This window comes from Bufo gargarizans, chromosome 1 (genome assembly GCF_014858855.1).
Source record: "Bufo gargarizans isolate SCDJY-AF-19 chromosome 1, ASM1485885v1, whole genome shotgun sequence".
Lineage (NCBI taxonomy): Eukaryota > Metazoa > Chordata > Amphibia > Anura > Bufonidae > Bufo > Bufo gargarizans.
Genome location: NC_058080.1, coordinates 331130488 through 331153757, shown reverse-complemented (window position 1 = coordinate 331153757; position 23270 = coordinate 331130488). Strand labels below are relative to the sequence as shown.

General features: G+C 42.8%; 1 protein-coding gene across 3 annotated transcripts in view; it reads right to left on the bottom strand.

Moving 5' to 3' along the window:
- Nucleotides 1-23270, bottom strand: part of LOC122946477 (unconventional myosin-If-like) — a 1093167-nt gene that overhangs the window by 500823 nt on the left and 569074 nt on the right. For all 3 annotated transcript variants that reach the window (XM_044306152.1, XM_044306170.1, XM_044306161.1), the window contains 2 exons: nt 3598-3794; nt 3386-3466 (listed from right to left, as the gene is read on the bottom strand). In XM_044306152.1, the coding sequence (XP_044162087.1) occupies nt 3386-3466; nt 3598-3794 (278 nt within the window). The remainder of the gene's footprint in view (nt 1-3385; nt 3467-3597; nt 3795-23270) is intronic.

Here is a 23270-nt window from a genome sequence, read left to right as displayed (position 1 = left end):
GAGTTCCATGCTGAACCGATCACTGTACCAGGCCCTTCGTCTGGGATCATGCTGCAGAATATACCAGGAGATTCATCTTGACAAATAAGAGGATTCTATCCCAGAAGATCTACTTCAGTTTGGATCCACACATCTCCGTTGAAAGACAGTTCATGGTTTCCGAGATTGAGTCTCCAGAGATAAAGATGTGGTATCAAATGCACGGCAGTTATTCCCATAAATGGATTACACAGATCCTGGAGCAGACAAGAAAAAACTCTGACCAGGGAACAGTTTTCCATGAGTCAACGACCAAAGCGTTTAATTTCTGCGATTGCAGCTTCCATAATCTTTGCCGTAGTATGCGCTGTCGTTGCCACCGATGTATCATCTGTTAATTCCATCTCTTTTAAGACATTAGAACTTGAAATTGGTTTGCTAAAAAGGAACCTGATGACTATTCATGCAGAGATGGAAAATCATCTAATGGACTTATATTCCGTTGTGGAGGACACTATCGTCACCACCAACTTACATTCAAAATTATTGACTAACGCAATAAATATTCATTAGAGTAACAAACAATTTAAACAAAAACTTATAGTCCTAAAGGAACCCATATGAAAATCCGTTTTGACATTCTAAATATATCCAATTCTATTTCAATGGATTAGATTATAATGAAGGGGGATTTGTTGTGCATATTCATAGGTATATAACATTATATGAAAATATCCTAATTATAGTGGATTTGATTATATATACCTATAAGAGGCCATATTGTTATATGTTATGTATTTTAAAGATGGCCGAGAGAGGGTCATGGGAAGGACAGTTCAGATGTACCAGTCGGAAAAGAGGCATTCTTGTCTCCATATAAATTTATGACAGGAGATAAGGATGTTCTCTCTAGAAGCAGCTGGTGCTAATTACCTCTATGGTTTGGTATCTATTAATGAAGCAGAAAATCTGTAATATCTATATACACATAATCAACCTTAGTTTTTGTTTGTATAAGAAAATCAATAAGACCTATGTATTGTTTTATATTGTTGAATATTATTAAGGACATTATTGCATCCATTATGTTATATATTTCTAACTAGGAACGCATATAGTCCTAAAGCATGATGAGTAGAATTTTAGTGCAAACTCTGTTAGTCAGATGTGTTATTCTAACTAACAATCAATCACCCGTTGGAGTAACAGAGGAGACACATATCTCTGTGAGAGTACAACGCATATTGTATGTCTTATCGGTACCATAATTCTAATAGCTTGGGAAAATGTCAAATGGTACCTAAAAGTCTGTGGTTAATTGGTATACTGTCAGAATGAATCCCTCTAGTTTTGATTTAGGTTCCTTAGGTTATGTGTATGAAATATGAGATAAAGTCAAACCTGGATATTTAACCCTTAACCCTTTAGTGACCACCCATACGCCTTTTTACGTCGGTCACTAAGGGGCCTTAGGCTGGGCCGCCACGTTTTCATGGCGGCCCAGTCTAAACGCTGTACGGCTCCCCCGTGCAGCGGAAGTGCGGATCCGGGCTGTTTAACCCTTTACATGCCGGGCGCAATGGCGCCTGCTGCATGTAAAGTGGTGACAGAGGGAGCGGACTCCCTCTGTCTCCCATCAGCACCCCGAAAATGCAATCGCGGGGTGCTGATGTGTTGGGAAGCTTACCTTGCTTACGATCAGGGCCCAGAGCCTGTCTGCAGTTATCTCCAGCAGGCTTTGCCTCTCTGGCGCAGCCTGCTGGTCAATGTTCGAATAGCATTGCTATTGAAATGTAATGCATTATAGAGATAATGCATTACATTTTAAAAGCACTCAAAATACTGTATATTATAGTCCCCTTGTGGGACTATTAAGTAGTAAAAAAATATAAAAAATTCCATAAAATATGAAAATATGCTTTTTTTTCCCATTGAATATACTCTTTTCAATGAAAAAAAATTGAAAAGAGAAAATATACCCCATATGTATGGTATTGCCGCATCCATAACAACCCGGACTACATAAATATTAAATAAATTATCCCCTATGGTGAACGCCGTAAAAAAATAAAATAAAAAAAAGACAGAATTTCACATTTATGCTTAGTTTCCACCGAAAAAAACGGAATAACAAGCAATCAAAAAGCAGCATTTACTCCAAAATGATACCAATGTAAAATTTATAATGTAAAAACGCAGTGGCAGTATTGCTATTTTTCCCCATCTCCCTCCCAGAAAGAGTTCATGAAAGTTAATCAGAAAGTTGTGTACCCCAAAATGGTGCCATTAAAAACTACAACTTGTCCCGTAAAAAGCAAGCCCTCATAAAGCTATATAGACGAAAAATAAAAAAGTTATAGCTCCTGGAACTCGACAATGCAAAAAGGAAGAAAAACGCTTGGTCATAAAGGCCCAAACAGGCTTGGTCACTAAGGGGTTAATAGAAATATACTAATAGCTTAGGTAATAGTGTCACCTAGGGGAAAATGAGTAACATTACACCAACAGCAGAAGTGAATTTTGGGTAATACAATGACATCACAGTCCTTATCATATGTACATGCCTAGCCGACAATTATTGGAAAACTCCAAGCTAGGAAGGTGTGTCTAACTGATAAGTTTGTGATCATAAACCTCACACACATGAAGGAGAGGAACAAAGCGTAAACATATTGCTGAATAAAATACCTAAATATTGATTTCAAAAGGTAACTCTCTGATTGGAATAATTTCATTCCATAGTCAATACCAGGCTTGATAATTCATAAGTTGTGTGACTATCCTACCCGATTATCCGAGATTTGTCATGGTTTGTGCAGAGCAAGGGTTCGTATCTATCCTTTAACATTATTAAGTTTTTATATAAAAAAATTGTGGTTGAGACGGATTGTATTATATTCTTCTGTCTGAGAGATACTGTCTACACGCTGGTATTTGTGTTGGCGCCATCTAGTGGCAAAGTTTGGGTACTGCATATTGTTGTGTGTTATTGCATATTATTGAACTTTACATTGATTAAGTTTTGATTGTATCTTAAGTTATTGTATAATTAATAATTTATATTTTTGCAAACAGGCTTCTATCATGATTTACTGCAGAACATAATTAAATTAACAACAATCTCTTTTTAAAGTGTTTTATATTTCCACCTCGAGGATCAATACCCTTTGAAATTTTTCCTTTGATCCTGTCTTTTATATAAAGCCATTTGCTTTATATCCCCGCCATTATTAATGTAAAAAAATTAAACATTTTATAGTTCAAGGTTGATGAAGTCTGCCTTTATGGTCCTTATTGTGGATATATTTAATCCAAATTCTGTACAAAATTGATACATAACATACATAATGAAGTAGCTTTATTGGTAGATGCAAAAGGTTCATTTAAAAGCAGTAGATAAGCATACCTGGAATATCTCAAACCCATATATATCCAGCACCCCGATGCTGTATTCTTCATTCGGTTTTTGCATGGCCTTGTTAATAGACTAAAATAGAAGATTTTTTTTTAATAATAAACTGACACTATATATCACTATTATTATATATCTTATATTATTTCTTATCTTTCTACATTATCTGATACCAGACACAACCTGATTATTTTCTTAGTTCTCACCTCAACCAGAAAATCAAATACCCTCGCATACAGAGCTTTTGACAAAGCATCCTTTGTATATGTTGCTTGCTCCACATTTAAGGTGACAGTGATAGATTCAGACCGTCCTCCCCATTTGCTATCCATCTTGCGGCTGGTTAGTTTGTTATTGAGGCGATCCTTTTCTATGCCAAGCAAATAGGCAGGAAAGTCCAAGACTAGAACACAAGTAACAGACATAATGACAATAAGATGAAAATGGTTCTACACAGGATAAATTATACATATATGTGCTTCTCCTGTTCCCACTTGCCATTCTGCAGCCACCACTAGGAGTAGCTCAGTGCATAGACATTTCAGAAAAGAAAGTTGACTTCCAATGTGTGTCATTTGTAGGGAGGCTGCATTACTAAAGTGCTTTACATGATGTGTTCTGTGTGTCCACCATTCTGCTGGATGCACATGGTTTAACCAGGGGCGTACACAAGTCTTATAGGGCAGTGATGGCTAACCTCCGACACTCCAGCTGTGGTAAAATTACGAATCTCAGCATGCTCTTTTCATTTCTAAGAACAGCCAAGCAAGTGTACATATCAGTAGTCATAGTTTTACAACTGCTTGTGTTACGGAGGTTAGCCATCACAGTCATAGGGCCACATAGCAAAACTTAGTATGTACCCACCAGTGTTTGCATGGCAATCACTCACAGGCAATGCAGAACATGTGCAACGGCCCAGATTTTTGACGAGTTTGCATTTTTTTTTTTTTTTTAAATCAAGGAGAAGACATATTAATAAAAGTTACCTTTAGCCTCAAACACTTAATCTGACTTTTTTGTTGGAAAATGTGGAACAGGTGTTTTAAATATATGGCACTCATTTCTCAATGTACTTACACCATATAACTGGCAAAAATACATTCATAAATCACCTGCTTCTCTTCTATTACAAAACTAGCTAGCCAGCAGCTACCACTAGGGGGAGTTGAGTGAATAGGAATTAATACAACTGCCATGGAAGCTGTCATCTCTTTGAATTTAGCTTCCCTTATTGGCGACTGCATCAAAGTGCAGTGTTTTCACCTGAGGAGGAGAACAAGTTCCATGCTGGGCCCTATAGCAGTTGCGTGGCTTGTCTCTATTGTAGGTACACCACTGGGTTTAACATTTAATCCAATCTTTGTAAACATGCTGAAGAACTGCAGGCGATACAACTTTGTCGGATTCACCATTTCAGGCGAGCCATATTGTGCATTGCGTATAACTCACCTGAAATGGGAATTCCTACATGGCAGTGCAGAGAAGAATCATCTGCGGTTCTTCAGCATGTTCATGAAGACTGGATAAAATGTTAAAATATGTGCAGCCAGAAGAATTTTGGACACATACATGTCATATAAAAGACTTTAGGAGACTTTAACCTCACTTAACAGGTCAAGATATAATGAATCACATGACCATGTTTCCATCAGAAAAAAAACCTGAGCTGAATTCAATATGGCGGATTTCAAAATGGCAGTCAAAAACATTTCTTCCACTACATAATGCAGCCTCGCTTAATACTTTCACACATTGGAAGTTAATTTTCTACAAATTACACCAATTAAAGGGTGTGTTGCCTCACCCTGTATATTATAGTCATTTACAACTGTATAGGGTAAACTTATCATAAATTTATATTTATGCATTTACGCCAATAGTTTGGTGTAGATGCATTGAGATATGAGATATAGAGGTATAGCAGTCCAATAGTGTTGAGCGAAGCGAGCTTCGGATGCTTCATCCAAATCTTCGGAATAATACTGTACGGAGATTCATCTACGTACAGTATTAGAATGTATGGGTTCCAATGAGCTGACGTTAGTTATTAACGAAGTTGCGTGTGGCTTTGTTGAATAACTTTGGTAGTTGATCTTTAAAGTGGAAAACCACTTTAAAACTTGAAACCAAACTGGCTTCCGTTCTGACTAGAAACTCTGATTTGGAATGGAATGTGTAGTATTTCCACCGCATTTGCATTTATAGAAATAAAATTTATTATAATGATTTCATGCTTTATTAGTTTTTTAAACTCGCTTGTATTTTTTTTTAAACACTACTGTATGTGGTGTTCGGAATGAGTGACTTATTTATGAAACACATGTTCCACTTTTCTCCAATAAAAGGTGGATGCAGTGGGTAAGACAGTACACAACTTTTTTTAATTTAACCCCTTAAGGACACAGGGCGTACAGGTACGCCCTTGTGCCCTGGTACTTAAGGACACAGGGCGTACATGTACGCCCTGTGCATTTTCGATCACTGCCGTGCGGCTGGCAGTGATCGGAACCCGGTGCCTGCTCAAATCATTGAGCAGGCACCTAGGCTAAATGCGCGGGGGGGTCCCGTGACCCCCCCATGTCGGCGATCGCGGCAAACCGCAGGTCAATTCAGACCTGCGGTTTGCTGCGATATCTGCAGTTTATGATCCCCGCGGTCCCTGACCGCGGGGATCAGAAACTTTAGGATTCAAAACTTTGTCCAGTATTCCTCCCCCTGCACCCCTGAGTTATTTGGGCACGGTGGGAGGTGCAGGGGGAGGGTTGCGGGGCGGTGCGGGCGGTGCGGGAGGCGGGCGGTGCGGTTTGGCGGGATCGCGATCCCCCGCCCGCCTCCCATTGCGTAATCGTTGGCGTCTAGTGGGTATACCAGGGTGCCAGCACATTGCTGGCACCCTGGTATAAACGGCTGACATCGGTGATGCGATGTCAGCCGTTTAACCCTTTCCATACAGCGGTCCGTACGGACCGCTGTATGGAAAAGGTTAACAGTAAGAGGGAGCTCCCTCCCTCTCCCATCGGGGGGCTGCTGTGCCTTTGCAGTCCCCCGAATGGAGAGGGAGAGAGCTCCCAGGCAGCCCCCCCAAGCCCCGTCCTTACCCTTCCCCCATCTGCGCAGCTCTGGCCACTACTGAGCAGACGGGGAAGGTTCCCATGACAACAGGACGCCTGCTCAGGCGTCCTGCTGTCCATGGTGCTGAACAGATCTATGCTGAAAGGCATAGATCTGTTCAGACAAAGTGTAAAATACAGTATAGTACTATATATTGTACTGTACTGTATTATGTAGACATCAGACCCACTGGATCTTCAAGAACCAAGTGGGTCTGGGTCAAAAAAAAAGTGAAAAAAGTGAAAAATAAAGTAAAAATCAAAAAACACATTTATCACTGATTAAAAATGAAAGAAATAAAATTCCCTACACATGTTTGGTATCGCCGCGTCCGTAACGACCTGATCTATAAAATGTGATATGTGATAGTGATATAATCTTACTTTACCCGAACGGTGAACGCCATAAAAATAAAAAATTAAAAACTATGATGAAATTGGAATTTTGCCCACCTTACTTCCCAAAAAAGGTAATAAAAGTGATCAAAAAAGTCGCATCTATGCCAAAATTGTAACAATCAAACCGTTATCTCATCCCGCAAAAATCATACCCTACCCAAGATAATCGCCCAAAAACTGAAAAAGTTATGGCTCTTACACTATGGAAACACTAAAACATGATTTCTTTTGTTTCAAAAATGAAATCATTGTGTAAAACTTACATAAATAAAAAAAAAGTATACATATTAGGTATCGCCGCGTCCGTATTCACCGGCTCTATAAAAATATCACATGACCTAACCCCTCAGATGACCACCGTAAAAAAATAAAAATAAAAACGGTGTAAAAAAAGCCATTTTTTGTCATCTTCCGTCACAAAAAGTGTAATAGCAAGCAATCAAAAAGTCATGTGCACCCCAAAATAGTGCCAATCAAACCGGCATCTCATCCCACAAAAAATGAGACCCTACTTAAGATAATCGCCCAAAAATGTAAAAAACTATGGCTCTTAGACTATGGAGACACTAAAACATTTTTTTTGTTTTAAAAATGAAATTATTGTGTAAAACGTACATAAATAAAAAAAATTGTATACATATTGGGTATCACCGCGTCCGTGACAACCTGCTCTATAAAATTACCACATGATCTAACCTGTCAGATGAATGGTGTAAATAAAAAAAAAAAAAAAAACAGTGCCAAAAAAGCAATTTCTTGTTACCTTGCCGCACAAAAAGTGTAATATAGAGCAACCAAAAATCATATGTACCCTAAACTTGTACCAACAAAACTGCCACCCCATCCCGTAGTTTCTAAAATGGGGTCACTTTTTTGGAGTTTCTACTCTAGGGGTGCATCAGGGGGGCTTCAAATGGGACATGGTGTCAAAAAAACCAGTCCAGCAAAATCTGCCTTCCAAAAACCGTATGGCATTCCTTTCCTTCTGCGCCCTGCCGTGTGCCCGTACAGCAGTTTACGACCACATATGGGGTGTTTCTGTAAACTACAGAATCAGGGCCAGAAATAATGAGTTTTGTTTGGCTGTTAACCCTTGCTTTGTAACTGGAAAAAAAATATTAAAATGGAAAATCTGCCAAAAAAGTGAAATTTTGAAATTGTATCTCTATTTTCTATTAAATCTTGTGCAACACCTAAAGGGTTAACAAAGTTTGTAAAATCAGTTTTGAATAACTTGAGGGGTGTAGTTTCTTAGATGGGGTCACTTTTATGGAGTTTCTACTCTAGGGGTGCATCAGGGGGGCTTCAAATGGGACATGGTGTCAAAAAAAACAGTCCAGCAAAATCTGCCTTCCAAAAACCGTATGGCATTCCTTTCCTTCTGCGCCCTGCCGTGTGCCCGTACAGCAGTTTACAACCACATATGAGGTGTTTCTGTAAACTACAGAATCAGGGCCAGAAATAATGAGTTTTGTTTGGCTGTTAACCCTTGCTTTGTAACTGGAAAAAAAATATTAAAATGGAAAATCTGCCAAAAAAGTGAAATTTTGAAATTGTATCTCTATTTTCTATTAAATCTTGTGCAACACCTAAAGGGTTAACGAAGTTTGTAAAATCAGTTTTGAATACCTTGAGGGGTGTAGTTTCTTAGATGGGGTCACTTTTATGGAGTTTCTACTCTAGGGGTGCATCAGGGGGCTTCAAATGGGACATGGTGTCAAAAAAACTGTCCAGCAAAACATGCCTTCCAAAAACCAAACGGCGCACCTTTCACTCTACGCCCCGCTGTGTGGCCGTACAGTAGTTTACGGCCACATATGGCGTGTTTCTGTAAACAGCAGAGTCAGGGCAATAAAGATACAGTCTTGTTTGGCTGTTAACCCTTGCTTTGTTAGTGGAAAAAATGGGTTAAAATGGAAAATTAGGCAAAAAAATGAAATTCTCAAATTTCATCCCCATTTGCCAATAACTCTTGTGCAACACCTAAAGGGTTAACAAAGTTTGTAAAATCAGTTTTGAATACCTTGAGGGGTGTAGTTTCTTAGATGGGGTCACTTTTATGGAGTTTCTACTCTAGGGGTGCATCAGGGGGCTTCAAATGGGACATGGTGTAAAAAAACCAGTCCAGCAAAATCTGGCTTCCAAAAACCATACGGCGCACCTTTCACTCTACGCCCCGCTGTGTGGCCGTACAGTAGTTTACGGCCACATATGGGGTGTTTCTGTAAACGGCAGAGTCAGGGCAATAAAGATACAGTCTTGTTTGACTGTTAACCCTTGCTTTGTTAGTGGAAAAAAGGGGTTAAAATTGAAAATTAGGCAATAAAAGGAAATTCTCAAATTTCATCCCCATTTGCCAATAACTCTTGTGCAACACCTAAAGGGTTAACAAAGTTTGTAAAATCAGTTTTGAATACCTTGAGGGGTGTAGTTTATAGAATGGGGCCATTTTTAGGTGGTTTCTATTATGTAAGCCTCGCAAAGTGACTTCAGACCTGAACTCGTCCCTAAAAATTGGGCTTTTGTAAATTTCTGAAAAATTTCAAGATTTGCTTTTAAACTTCTAAGCCTTGTAACATCCCCAAAAAATAAAATATCATTCCCAAAATAATTCAAACATGAAGTAGACATATGGGGAATGTTAAGTCATCACAATTTTTGGGGGTATTACTATGTATTACAGAAGTAGAGAAACTGAAACTTTGAAATTTGCAAATTTTTCCCAATTTTTGGTAAATTTGACTTTTTTTATGCAAAAAAAAATATTTTTTTAACTTTATTTTACCAGTGTCATGAAGTACAATATGTGACGAAAAAACAATCTCAGAATGGCCTGGATAAGTCAAAGCGTTTTAAAGTTATCAGCACTTAAAGTGACACTGGTCAGATTTTCAAAAAATGGCCTGGTCCTAAGGTGTAAAAAGGCTGTGTCCCTAAGGGGTTAAAATTAAAAATTAAATATTTTTTTTTCCTATGGGACCTTATGTGATCTGTATAAACACTGACTGAAAAATTACTGTATATAGATTAAAATACTATATCCTATTCTTGTCTGTCTTGAGGGCAATACTAGGCATTTTAACAATTGATCCTGCAGAAATTGTGGGATGCACATGGCTGGTATCATCCTGCTTAAAAGTCACGGTACACTGCAAAGTGCAAAATAATGTATTTCTGTGTAAAACATGTATTTACTGTATTTTGTACGCACAAGGTAATGATAGGCCATATCCACATACAGTTCCCCAGACCTGGCAATATCTGCAATTGTTATGTATTGTTGTGTATTTTCATTTGTTTTTACCGCATATTATAGCGGAGAAGGTATGGTTGGCAGAAAAAGAGCTAAACACCCAGTTCCTTCTTTGTAGGAGTGGGAGGATCCTGCTTCCTGCCAGGAGGAGAAGTTCCAGTTTAGATAGTGAAGGGAGAGGAAGAACATGCTAGAGCTCCTACTCCTAGGAACCATAACCAATTCTCCTGGGACACTACCACTCCAGGGTGATCATCAGAATCAAGGACACTGCTTCCAGAAAGCATCTGTGTCCCAAGACAACAGAATGATCACTGTAATTACAGCTTTGCAGGCACTACTGCAAGGTGAGGGACTATGAATTAGACACCCATCACCAAAACATCAAGCCTGAATCTCACAGTGGATACCTATATCCATTAGTGCCTGCAAGTGTCATTAGATTGCCACACAACCAGCTACCATACCTCCTCATCTGGGGCCAGAAATGTCACTTTGTACTTTATACTGCTGGATGTCCCATGAGTGATATCTTGCTAAGTAAAGAGAGGCTTTTATATGTTTACTTCAAGCCACCTTTCCACTGCACCAAACTATTAGAAGGTGTACACTGTGGCACAACACCTCATTGGAGCCACTACCATCCTCTGCACATAGTCCTCAGGGGCTTCTTGCCCACAGCTACCACTAGATAGGGCTGATGTGTGTCTCTCTCTCTCTCTCTCTCTCTATATATATATATATATATACATATATATATATATAGAGAGAGAGAGAGAGAGAGAGAGAGAAGGGAAGAGAAGTTACATAATTAATATGGTTAAAAAAAGAAATAAGTCCATCAAGTTTAACCAAGGGATAGGTGGGGATGCAAATCCCAGAAGGAAGTGAGACTCAGATTTCTACACTTTTTCATAAGCATTATTAAGTAAAGAGAGCCTCAGCCTCTGCCATTTTCCAGTGTACTTTTTGCAGGGAGAGACGTCAGCAGGCGCTAAGGACAGTGCTAGGAAAGACTTCTTGTTATTGGGGTGCAAGTGCTGTTTGATACAGCCATTACAAGGAAATATTTCTATGTCTTATTTGCCCTTGCACGGTGCAGTTATATGTTCTAAAGCATCTTTTGGATTGTATTAGTGGGGGAAAAAAGGGCTTATTAGCTGTGGTGTGGTGCAAATTACAGCCCATTTTGGCGTGTATTAGTGGCACAAAAAAAAAAATATTTGCCGTTCAGCAGTGCAGTTATATGTCCTAAATCCTTTAGTGGAGTGTATAAGTAAAAAAAAGAATAAGGGACTATTTGCTGTTCAGCAGTGCAGTTATATGTTCTAAAGCCTTTTGTGTCGTGTATAAGTGGAAAAAAATAAGAGCCTATTTGATGTTCAGTGGTGTAGTTATATGTTCTAAAGCCCTTTTGAGGATTGTATAAGTGGAAAAAAAAAATATATATTTGCCATTCAGCGGTGCAGTTATATGTTCTAAAGCCCTTTGTGTCGAGTATAAGTGGAATAAAAAAAGGGCCTATTTCACGTTCAGCGGTGCACTTATATGTTCTAAAGCCCTTTGTGTCGAGTATAAGTGGAATAAAATAAGGGCCTATTTGACGTTCAGCGGTGCAGTTATATGTTCTAAAGCCCTTTGTGCCAAGTATAAGTGGAATAAAATAAGGGCCTATTTCACGTTCAGCAGTGCAGTTATATGTTCTAAAGCTCTTTTGTGGAGTGTATAAATGGAAAAAATAAAAATATATTTGCAGTTCAGTTATATGTTCTAAAGCCTTTTGGGGAGTGTATAAGTGGAAAAAAGGAAAAAATATTTGCCGTTCAGCTGTGCAGTTATATGATTTAAAGCCTTTTGTGGAGTGTATAAGTTGAAAAAAGGAAAAAAAAATGCCGTTCAGCGGTGCAGTTATATGTTCTAAAGCCTTTTTTGTCATGTATTAGTAGCACAAAAAAAAAAGTATTTCCCATTGTGTTGTGAAGTCAGGGGCGTCTTTAATATTGATTGGACCCTGGGCAAAAATTTACTTGGGCCCCCTGGATCCCGCCTTCCCACACCCTAGCATGGAAACACGGCCTCCACCACAACACACACACAAAAAATCCACATACCTGGTAGAGTACAGTGAAATAAATACTTCAATTTCTGAAGATTCCAGCGGCTCAGGATTAGTGCTCTGGACTAGGGATGAGCGAACCCGAACTGTATAGTTCGGGTTCGTACCGAATTTTGGGGTGTCCATGACACGAACCCAAACCCGGACATTTTCGTAAAAGTCCTCGTTCGGGTTCGGTGTTCGTCGCTTTCTTGGCGCTCTTTGAAAGGCTGCAAAGCAGCCAATCAACAAGCGTCATACTAATTGCCCCAAGAGGCCGTCACAGCCATGCCTACTATTGGCATGGCTGTGATTGGCCAGAGCACCATGTGACCCAGCCTCTATTTAAGCTGGAGTCACATAGCGCCGCCCGTCACTCTGCTCTGATCAGCATAGGGAGAGGTTGCAGCTGCGACGTTAGGACGAGATTAGGCAGTGATTAACTCCTCCAAAAGACTTCATTCAGAGATCAATCTGCAGCTGTGGATGATTGAACTGCTGCTATTGAATTGCTCACTGTTTTTAGGCTGCCCAGAGCGTTTTTCAGTCACTTTTTTCTGGGGTGATCGGCGGCCATTTTGTGTCTTGTGGTGTGCCAGCACAAGCTGCCACCAAGTGCATTTAACCCTAAATGGTGTGGTTGTTTTTTGGCTAAATCCTACATCAGGGTCAAGCTGTCACACCAAGTGCATTTAACCAGCAATAGTGTGGTTATTTTTTGGCCATATACTACATCAGGGGCAAGCTGAGCCTGTCACCAAGTGCATTTAACCCTCAATGGTGTGGTTGTTTTTTTGGCTAAATCCTACATCAGGGTCAAGCTGTTACACCAAGTGCATTTAACCATCAATAGTCTGGTTATTTTATGGCCATATACTACATCAGGGGCAAGCTGTCACCAAGTGCATTTAACCCTCAATGGTGTGGTTGTTTTTTGGCTAAATCCTACATCAGGGTCAAGCTGTCACACCAAGTGCATTTAACCATCAATAGTCTGGTTATTTTTTGGCCATATACTACATCAGGGGCAAGCTGTCACCAAGTGCATTTAACCCTCAATGGTGTGGTTGTTTTTTTGCTAAATCCTACATCAGGGTCAAGCTGTCACACCAAGTGCATTTAACCATCAATAGTCTGGTTATTTTTTGGCCATATACTACATCCGGGGCAAGCTGAGCCTGTCACCAAGTGCATTTAACCCTCAATAGTGTGGTTGGTCAAGCTGTCACACCAAGTGCATTTTACCATCAATAGTGTGGTTATTTTTTGGCCATATCCCAGTCTGATTCTGTCAGTAAACGTATACCTGTCACCCAGCGCCTAAATACTAGGCCTCAAATTTATATCCAGCTAAATCTGTCGTTACTGCTGTGGCTGGTCAAGTTATTTAATGTCCGTCAAAGCACATTTTTTGTTCTGGGTTGAAATACAATTCCCAATTTAGCAATTTCCTAATTTAGTGGTTTCTGCTGTATCAGAGCTATTTTAAATCTATCCCAAAAAGGGTATATCAGATTCAAGGTGCACATAGGGTCATTCTGAATAACTTCACACACACGCTACTGTGCATTTCCAAATCTAATTCTGTCAGTAAACCTATACCTGTCACCCAGCGCCTAAATACTAGGCCTCAAATGTATATCCAGCTAAATCTGTCATTACTGCTGTGGCTGGTCAAATTATTTAGTGTCCGTCAAAGCACATTTTTTGTTCTGGGTTGAAATACAATTCCCAATTTAGCAATTTCCTAATTTAGTGGTTTCTGCTGTATCAGGCCTACTTTAAATTTACCCCTAAAAGGGTATATTAGATTCAAGGTGCAGATAGGGTCATTCTGAATAACTTCACACACACGCTACTGTGCATTTCCAAATCTAATTCTGTCAGTAAACCTATACCTGTCACCCAGCGCCTAAATAATAGGCCTCAAATTTATAGTCAGCTAAATCTGTGGTTACTGCTGTGCCTGTATTAGTGTAATACAGTACCTAAATAGATAGCCAGATAGTGTTAGTTGTCTTTAAAAAAAGGCCTGAATTTGAATTCAATACATTGGGTCAAATAATATTTTTGTTGTTGTGGTGAACAATAACAATGAGGAAAACATCTAGTAAAGGACGCGGACATGGTCGTGGTGGTGTTAGTGGACCCTCTGGTGCTGGGAGAGGACGTGGCCGTTCTGCCACAGCCACACGTCCTAGTGTATCAACTACCTCAGGTCCCAGTAGCCGCCATAATTTACAGCGATATTTGGTGGGGCCCAATGCCGTTCTAAGGATGGTAAGGCCTGAGCAGGTACAGGCATTAGTCAATTGGGTGGCCGACAGTGGATCCAGCACGTTCACATTATCTCCCACCCAGTCTTCTGCAGAAAGCGCACAGATGGCGCCTGAAAACCAAGCCCATCAGTCTGTCACATCACCCCCATGCATGCCAGGGAAACTGTCTGAGCCTCAAGTTATGCAGCAGTCTCTTATGCTGTTTGAAGACTCCGCTGGCTGGGTTTCCCAAGGGCATCCACCTAGCCCTTCCCCAGCGGTGGAAGACATAGAATGCACTGACGCACAACCACTTATGTTTCCTGATGATGAGGACATGGGAATACCACCTCAGCATGTCTCTGATGATGACAAAATACAGGTGCCAACTGCTGCGTCTTTCTGCAGTGTGCAGACTGAACAGGAGGTCAGGGATCAAGACTGGGTGGAAGATGATGCAGGGGAAGATGAGGTCCTAGACCCCACATGGAATGAAGGTCGTGCCACTGACTTTCACAGTTCGGAGGAAGAGGCAGTGGTGAGACAGAGCCAACAGCGTAGCAAAAGAGGGAGCAGTGGGCAAAAGCAGAACACCCGCCGCCAAGAGACTCCGCCTGCTACTGACCGCCGCCATCTGGGACCGAGCACCCCAAAGGCAGCTTCAAGGAGTTCCCTGGCATGGCACTTCTTTAAATAATGTGCTGACGACAAGACCCGAGTGGTTTGCACGCTGTGCCATCAGAGCCTGAAGTGAGGCATTAACGTTCTGAACCTTAGCACAACCTGCATGACCAGGCACCTGCATGCAAAGCATGAACTGCAGTGGAGTAAACACCTTAAAAACAAGGAAGTCACTCAGGCTCCCCCTGCTACCTCTTCTGCTGCTGCCGCCTCGGCCTCTTCTGCTGCTGCCGCCTCGGCCTCTTCCTCCGCCTCTGCTAGGAACGTTGGCACCTGCCGCCCAGCAGACAGGGGATGTACCACCAATACCACCACCTCCGTCACCAAGCATCTCAACCATGTCACACGCCAGCGTTCAGCTCTCCATCTCACAAACATTTGAGAGAAAGCGTAAATTCCCACCTAGCCACCCTCGATCCCTGGCCCTGAATGCCAGCATTTCTAAACTTCTGGCCTATGAAATGCTGTCATTTATGCTGGTGGACACAGACAGCTTCAAACAGCTCATGTCGCTTGCTGTCCCACAGTATGTTGTTCTTAGCCGGCACTACTTCTCCAAGAGAGCCGTGCCTTCCCTGCACAACCAAGTATCCGATAAAATCAAGTGTGCACTGCGCAACGCCATCTGTGGCAAGGTCCACCTAACCACAGATACGTGGACCAGTAAGCACGGCCAGGGACGCTATAACTCCCTAACTGCACACTGGGTAAATGTAGTGGCAGCTGGGCCCCAGGCGGAGAGCTGTTTGGCGCACGTCCTTCGGCCGCCAAGGATCGCAGGGCAACATTCTTTGCCTCCTGTTGCCACCTCCTCCTACTCAGCTTTCTCCTTCTCTTCTTCCACCTGCTCATCCAGTCAGCCACACACCTTCACCACCAACTTCAGCACAGCCCGGGGTAAACGTCAGCAGGCCATTCTGAAACAAATATATTTGCAGTTCAGTTATATGTTCTAAAGCCCTTTTGAGGATTGTAGAAGTGGAAAAAAGAAAAATATATTTGCCGTTCAGCGGTGCAGTTATATGTTCTAAAGCCCTTTGTGTCGAGTATAAGTGGAATAAAATAAGGGCCTATTTGATGTTCAGCGGTGCAGTTATATGTTCTAAAGCCCTTTGTGCCGAGTATAAGTGGAATAAAATAAGGGCCTATTTCACGTTCAGCAGTGCAGTTATATGTTCTAAAGCTCTTTTGTGGAGTGTATAAATGGAAAAAATAAAAATATATTTGCAGTTCAGTTATATGTTCTAAAGCCTTTCGGGGAGTCTATAAGTGGAAAAAAGGAAAAAAATATTTGCTGTTCAGCTGTGCAGTTATATGTTCTAAAGCCTTTTGTGGAGTGTATAAGTTGAAAAAAGGAAAAAAAAATGCCGTTCAGCGGTGCAGTTATATGTTCTAAAGCCTTTTTTGTCATGTATTAGTAGCACAAAAAAAGTATTTCCCATTGTGTTGTGAAGTCAGGGCCGTCTTTAATATTGATTGGACCCTGGGCAAAAATTTACTTGGGCCCCCTGGATCCCGCCTTCCCACACCCTAGCATGGAAACACGGCCTCCACCACAACACACACACAAAAAATCCACATACCTGGTAGAGTACAGTGATATAAATACTTCAATTTCTGAAGATTCCAGCGGCTCAGGATTAGTGCTCTGGACTAGGGATAAGCGAACCCGAACTGTATAGTTCGGGTTCGTACCGAATTTTGGGGTGTCCATGACACGGACCCAAACCCGGACATTTTCGTAAAAGTCCGGGTTCGGGTTCGGTGTTCGTCGCTTTCTTGGCGCTTTTTGAAAGGCTGCAAAGCAGCCAATCAACAAGCGTCATACTAATTGCCCCAAGAGGCCGTCACAGCCATGCCTACTATTGGCATGGCTGTGATTGGCCAGAGCACCATGTGACCCAGCCTCTATTTAAGCTGGAGTCACATAGCGCCGCCCGTCACTGTGCTCTGATCAGCATAGGGAGAGGTTGCAGCTGCGACGTTAGGACAAGGTTAGGCAGTGATTAACTCCTCCAAAAGACTTTATTCAGAGATCGATCTGCAGCTGTGGATGATTGAACTGCTGCTATTGAATTGCTCACTGTTTTTAGGCTGCCCAGAGCGTTTTTCAGTCACTTTTTTCTGGGGTGATCGGCGGCCATTTTGTGTCTTGTGGTGTGCCAGCACAAGCTGCCACCAAGTGCATTTAACCCTAAATGGTGTGGTTGTTTTTTGGCTCAATCCTACATCAGGGTCAAGCTGTCACACCAAGTGCATTTAACCAGCAATAGTGTGGTTATTTTTTGGCCATATACTACATCAGGGGCAAGCTGAGCCTGTCACCAAGTGCATTTAACCCTCAATGGTGTGGTTGTTTTTTGGCTAAATCCTACATCAGGGTCAAGCTGTTACACCAAGTGCATTTAACCATCAATAGTCTGGTTATTTTTTGGCCATATACTACACCAGGGGCAAGCTGTCACCAAGTGCATTTAACCCTCAATGGTGTGGTTGTTTTTTGGCTAAATCCTACATCAGGGTCAAGCTGTCACACCAAGTGCATTTAACCATCAATAGTCTGGTTATTTTTTTGGCCATATACTACATCAGGGGCAAGCTGTCACCAAGTGCATTTAACCCTCAATGGTGTGGTTGTTTTTTGGCTAAATCCTACATCAGGGTCAAGCTGTCACACCAAGTGCATTTAACCATCAATAGTCTGGTTATTTTTTGGCCATATACTACATCCGGGGCAAGCTGAGCCTGTCACCAAGTGCATTTAACCCTCAATAGTGTGGTTGGTCAAGCTGTCACACCAAGTGCATTTTACCATCAATAGTGTGGTTATTTTTTAACCATATCCCAGTCTGATTCTGTCAGTAAACGTATACCTGTCACCCAGCGCCTAAATACTAGGCCTCAAATTTATATCCAGCTAAAACTGTCGTTACTGCTGTGGCTGGTCAAGTTATTTAGTGTCCGTCAAAGCACATTTTTTGTTCTGGGTTGAAATACAATTCCCAATTTATCAATTTCCTAATTTAGTGGTTTCTGCTGTATCAGAGCTATTTTAAATCTATCCCAAAAAGGGTATATCAGATTCAAGGTGCACATAGGGTCATTCTGAATAACTTCACACACACGCTACTGTGCATTTCCAAATCTAATTCTGTCAGTAAACCTATACCTGTCACCCAGCGCCTAAATACTAGGCCTCAAATGTACAAACCGGATTCCAAAAAAGTTGGGACACTAAACAAATTTTTAATAAAAACTGAATGCAATGATGTGGAGATGGCAAATGTCAATATTTTATTTGTAATAGAACATAGATGACAGATCAAACGTTTAATCCGAGTAAATGTATCATTTTAAAGGAAAAATACGTTGATTCAAATTTTCACGGTGTCAACAAATCCCCAAAAAGTTGGGACAAGTAGCAATAAGAGGCTGGGAAAAGTAAATTTGAGCATAACAAAGAGCTGGAAGACCAATTAACACTAATTAGGTCAATTGGCAACATGATTGGGTATAAAAAGAACTTCTCAGAGTGGCAGTGTCTCGCAGAAGCCAAGATGGAAAGAGGATCACCAATTCCCACAATGTTGCCCAGAAAGATAGTGGAGCAATATCAGAAAGGTGTTACCCAGTGACAAATTGCAAAGACTTTGCATCTATCATCATCAACTGTGCATAACATCATCCGAAGATGCAGAGAATCTGGAACAATCTCTGTGCGTAAGGGTCAAGCCCATAAAACCATACTGGATGCCCGTGATTTCCGGGCCCTTAAACGACACTGCACCACAAACAGGAATGCTACTGTAAAGGAAATCACAGAATGGGGTCAGGAATACTTCCAGAAACCATTGTCAGTGAACACAATCCATCGTGCCATTTGCTGTTGCCAGCTGAAACTCTACAGTGCAAAGAAGAAGCCATTTCTAAGCAAGATCCACAAGCTCAGGCATTTTCACTGGGCCAGGGATCATTTAAAATGGAGTGTGGCAAAATGGAAGACTGTTCTGTGGTCAGACGAGTCACGATTCAAAGTTCTTTTTGGAAATCTGGGACGCCATGTCATCCGGACCAAAGAGGACAAGGACAACCCAAGTTGTTATCAACGCTCAGTTCAGAAGCCTGCATCTCTGATGGTATAGGGTTGCATGAGTGCGTGTGGCATGGGCAGCTTGCATGTCTGGAAAGGCACCATCAATGCAGAAAAATATATTCAAGTTCTAAACAACATTTGCTCCCTTCCAGACATCATCTCTTTCAGGGAAGACCCTGCATTTTTCAACAAGATAATGCCAGACCACATTCTGCATCAATCGCAACATCATGGCTGCGTAGGAGAAGGATCCAGGTACTGAAATGACCAGTCTGCAGTCCAGGTCTTTCACCTATAGAGAACATTTGGCGCATCATAAAGAGGAAGGTGCAACAAAGAAGGCCCAAGACGATTGAACAGTTAGAGGCCTGTATTAGACAAGAATGGGAGAGCATTCCTATTTCTAAACTTGAGAAACTGGTCTCCTCAGTCCCCAGACTTCTGTTGAGTGTTGTAAGAAGAAGGGGAGATGCCCCACAGTGGCGAAAATGGCCTTGTCCCAACTTTTTGGGGATTTGTTGACACCATGAAATTCTGATTCAACATATTTTTCCCTTAAAATGGTACATTTTCTCAGTTTAAACTTTTGTTCCGTGATTTATGTTCTATTCTGAATAAAATATTAGAAGTTGGCACCTCCACATCATTGCATTCAGTTTTTATTCACAATTTGTTCAGTGTCCCAACATTTTTGGAATCCGGTTTGTATATCCAGCTAAATCTGTCGTTACTGCTGTGGCTGGTCAAGTTATTTAGTGTCCGTCAAAGCACATTTTTTGTTCTGGGTTGAAATACAATTCCCAATTTAGCAATTTCCTAATTTAGTGGTTTCTGCTGTATCAGGCCTACTTTAAATGTATCCCTAAAAGGGTATATTAGATTCAAGGTGCAGATAGGGTCATTCTGAATAACTTCACACACACGCTACTGTGCTTTTCCAAGTATAATTCTGTCAGTAAACCTATACCTGTCACCCAGCGCCTAAATAATAGGCCTCAAATTTATAGTCAGCTAAATCTGTGGTTACTGCTGTGCCTGTATTAGTGTAATACAGCACCTAAACAGATAGCCAGATAGTGTTAGTTGTCTTTAAAAAAAGGCCTGAATTTAAATTCAATACATTGGGTCAAATAATATTTTTGTTGTTGTGGTGATCGATAACAATGAGGAAAACATCTAGTAAAGGACGCGGACATGGTCGTGGTGGTGTTAGTGGACCCTCTGGTGCTGGGAGAGGACGTGGCCGTTCTGCCACAGCCACACGTCCTAGTGTATCAACTACCTCAGGTCCCAGTAGCCGCCATAATTTACAACAATATTTGGTGGGGCCCAATGCCGTTCTAAGGATGGTAAGGCCTGAGCAGGTACAGGAATTAGTCAATTGGGTGGCCGACAGTGGATCCAGCACGTTCACATTATCACCCACCCAGTCTTCTGCAGAAAGCGCACAGATCAGTCTGTCACATCACACCCATGCATACCAGGGAAACTGTCTGAGCCTCAAGTTATGCAGCAGTCTCTTATGCTGTTTGAAGACTCCGCTGGCTGGGTTTCCCAAGGGCATCCACCTAGCCCTTCCCCAGCGGTGGAAGACATAGAATGCACTGACGCACAACCACTTATGTTTCCTGATGATGAGGACATGGGAATACCACCTCAGCATGTCTCTGATGATGACAAAACACAGGTGCCAACTGCTGCGTCTTTCTGCAGTGTGCAGACTGAACAGGAGGTCAGGGATCAAGACTGGGTGGAAGACGATGCAGGGGAAGATGAGGTCCTAGACCCCACATGGAATGAAGGTCGTGCCACTGACTTTCACAGTTCGGAGGAAGAGGCAGTGGTGAGACAGAGCCAACAGCGTAGCAAAAGAGGGAGCAGTGGGCAAAAGCAGAACACCCGCCGCCAAGAGACTCCGCCTGCTACTGACCGCCGCCATCTGGGACCGAGCACCCCAAAGGCAGCTTCAAGGAGTTCCCTGGCATGGCACTTCTTTAAATAATGTGCTGACGACAAGACCCGAGTGGTTTGCACGCTGTGCCATCAGAGCCTGAAGTGAGGCATTAACGTTCTGAACCTTAGCACAACCTGCATGACCAGGCACCTGCATGCAAAGCATGAACTGCAGTGGAGTAAACACCTTAAAAACAAGGAAGTCACTCAGGCTCCCCCTGCTACCTCTTCTGCTGCTGCCGCCTCGGCCTCTTCTGCTGCTGCCGCCTCGGCCTCTTCCTCCGCCTCTGCTAGGAACGTTGGCACCTGCCGCCCAGCAAACAGGGGATGTACCACCAATACCACCACCTCCGTCACCAAGCATCTCAACCATGTCACACGCCAGTGTTCAGCTCTCCATCTCACAAACATTTGAGAGAAAGCGTAAATTCCCACCTAGCCACCCTCGATCCCTGGCCCTGAATGCCAGCATTTCTAAACTTCTGGCCTATGAAATGCTGTCATTTATGCTGGTGGACACAGACAGCTTCAAACAGCTCATGTCGCTTGCTGTCCTACAGTATGTTGTTCTTAGCCGGCACTACTTCTCTAAGAGAGCCGTGCTTTCCCTGCACAACCAAGTATCCGATAAAATCAAGTGTGCACTGCGCAACGCCATCTGTGGCAAGGTCCACCTAACCACAGATACGTGGACCAGTAAGCACGGCCAGGGACGCTATATCTCCCTAACTGCACACTGGGTAAATGTAGTGGCAGCTGGGCCCCAGGCGGAGAGCTGTTTGGCGCACGTCCTTCCGCCGCCAAGGATCGCAGGGCAACATTCTTTGCCTCCTGTTGCCACCTCCTCCTACTCAGCTTTCTCCTCCTCTTCTTCCACCTGCTCATCCAGTCAGCCACACACCTTCACCACCAACTTCAGCACAGCCCGGGGTAAACGTCAGCAGGCCATTCTGAAACTCATATGTTTGGGGGACAGGCCCCACACTGCACAGGAGTTGTGGCGGGGTATAGAACAACAGACCGACGAGTGGTTGCTGCCGGTGAGCCTCAAGCCCTGCCTGGTGGTGTGCGATAATAGGCGAAATCTCGTTGCAGCTCTGGGACTAGCCGGTTTGACGCACATCCCTTGCCTGGCGCATGTGCTGAATTTGGTGGTGCAGAAGTTCATTCACAACTACCCCGACATGTCAGAGCTGCTGCATAAAGTGCGGGCCGTCTGTTCGCGCTTCCGGCGTTCACATCCTGCCGCTGCTCGCCTGTCTGCGCTACAGCGTAACTTCGGCCTTCCCGCTCACCGCCTCATATGCGACATGCCCACCAGGTGGAACTCCACCTTGCACATGCTGGACAGACTGTGCGAGCAGCAGCAGGCCATAGTGGAGTTTCAGCTGCAGCACGCACGGGTCAGTCACACTACGGAACAGCACCACTTCACCACCAATGACTTGGCCTCCATGCGAGACCTGTGTGCCCTGTTGCGCTGTTTCGAGTACTCCACCAACATGGCCAGTGGCGATGACGCCGTTATCAGTGTTACAATACCACTTCTATGTCTCCTTGAGAAAACACTTAGGGCGATGATGAAAGAGGAGGTGGCCCAGGAGGAGGAGGAGGAGGAGAAAGAGGGGTCATTTTTAGCACTTTCAGGCCAGTCTCTTCGAAGTGACTCAGAGGGAGTTTTTTTGCAACAGCAGAGGCCAGGTACAAATGTGGCCAGCCAGGGCCCACTACTGGAGGACGAGGAGGACGAGGATGAGGAGGAGGTGGAGGAGGATGAGGATGAAGCATGGTCACAGTGGGGTGGCACCCAACGCAGCTCGGGTCCATCACTGGTGCGTGGCTGGGGGAAAAGGCAGGACGATGACTATACGCCTCCCACAGAGGACAGCTTGTCGTTACCTCTGGGCAGCCTGGCACACATGAGCGACTACATGCTGCAGTGCCTGCACAACGACAGCAGAGTTGCCCACATTTTAAAGTGTGCGTACTACTGGGTTGCCACCCTGCTGGATCCATGGTACAAATACAATGTGC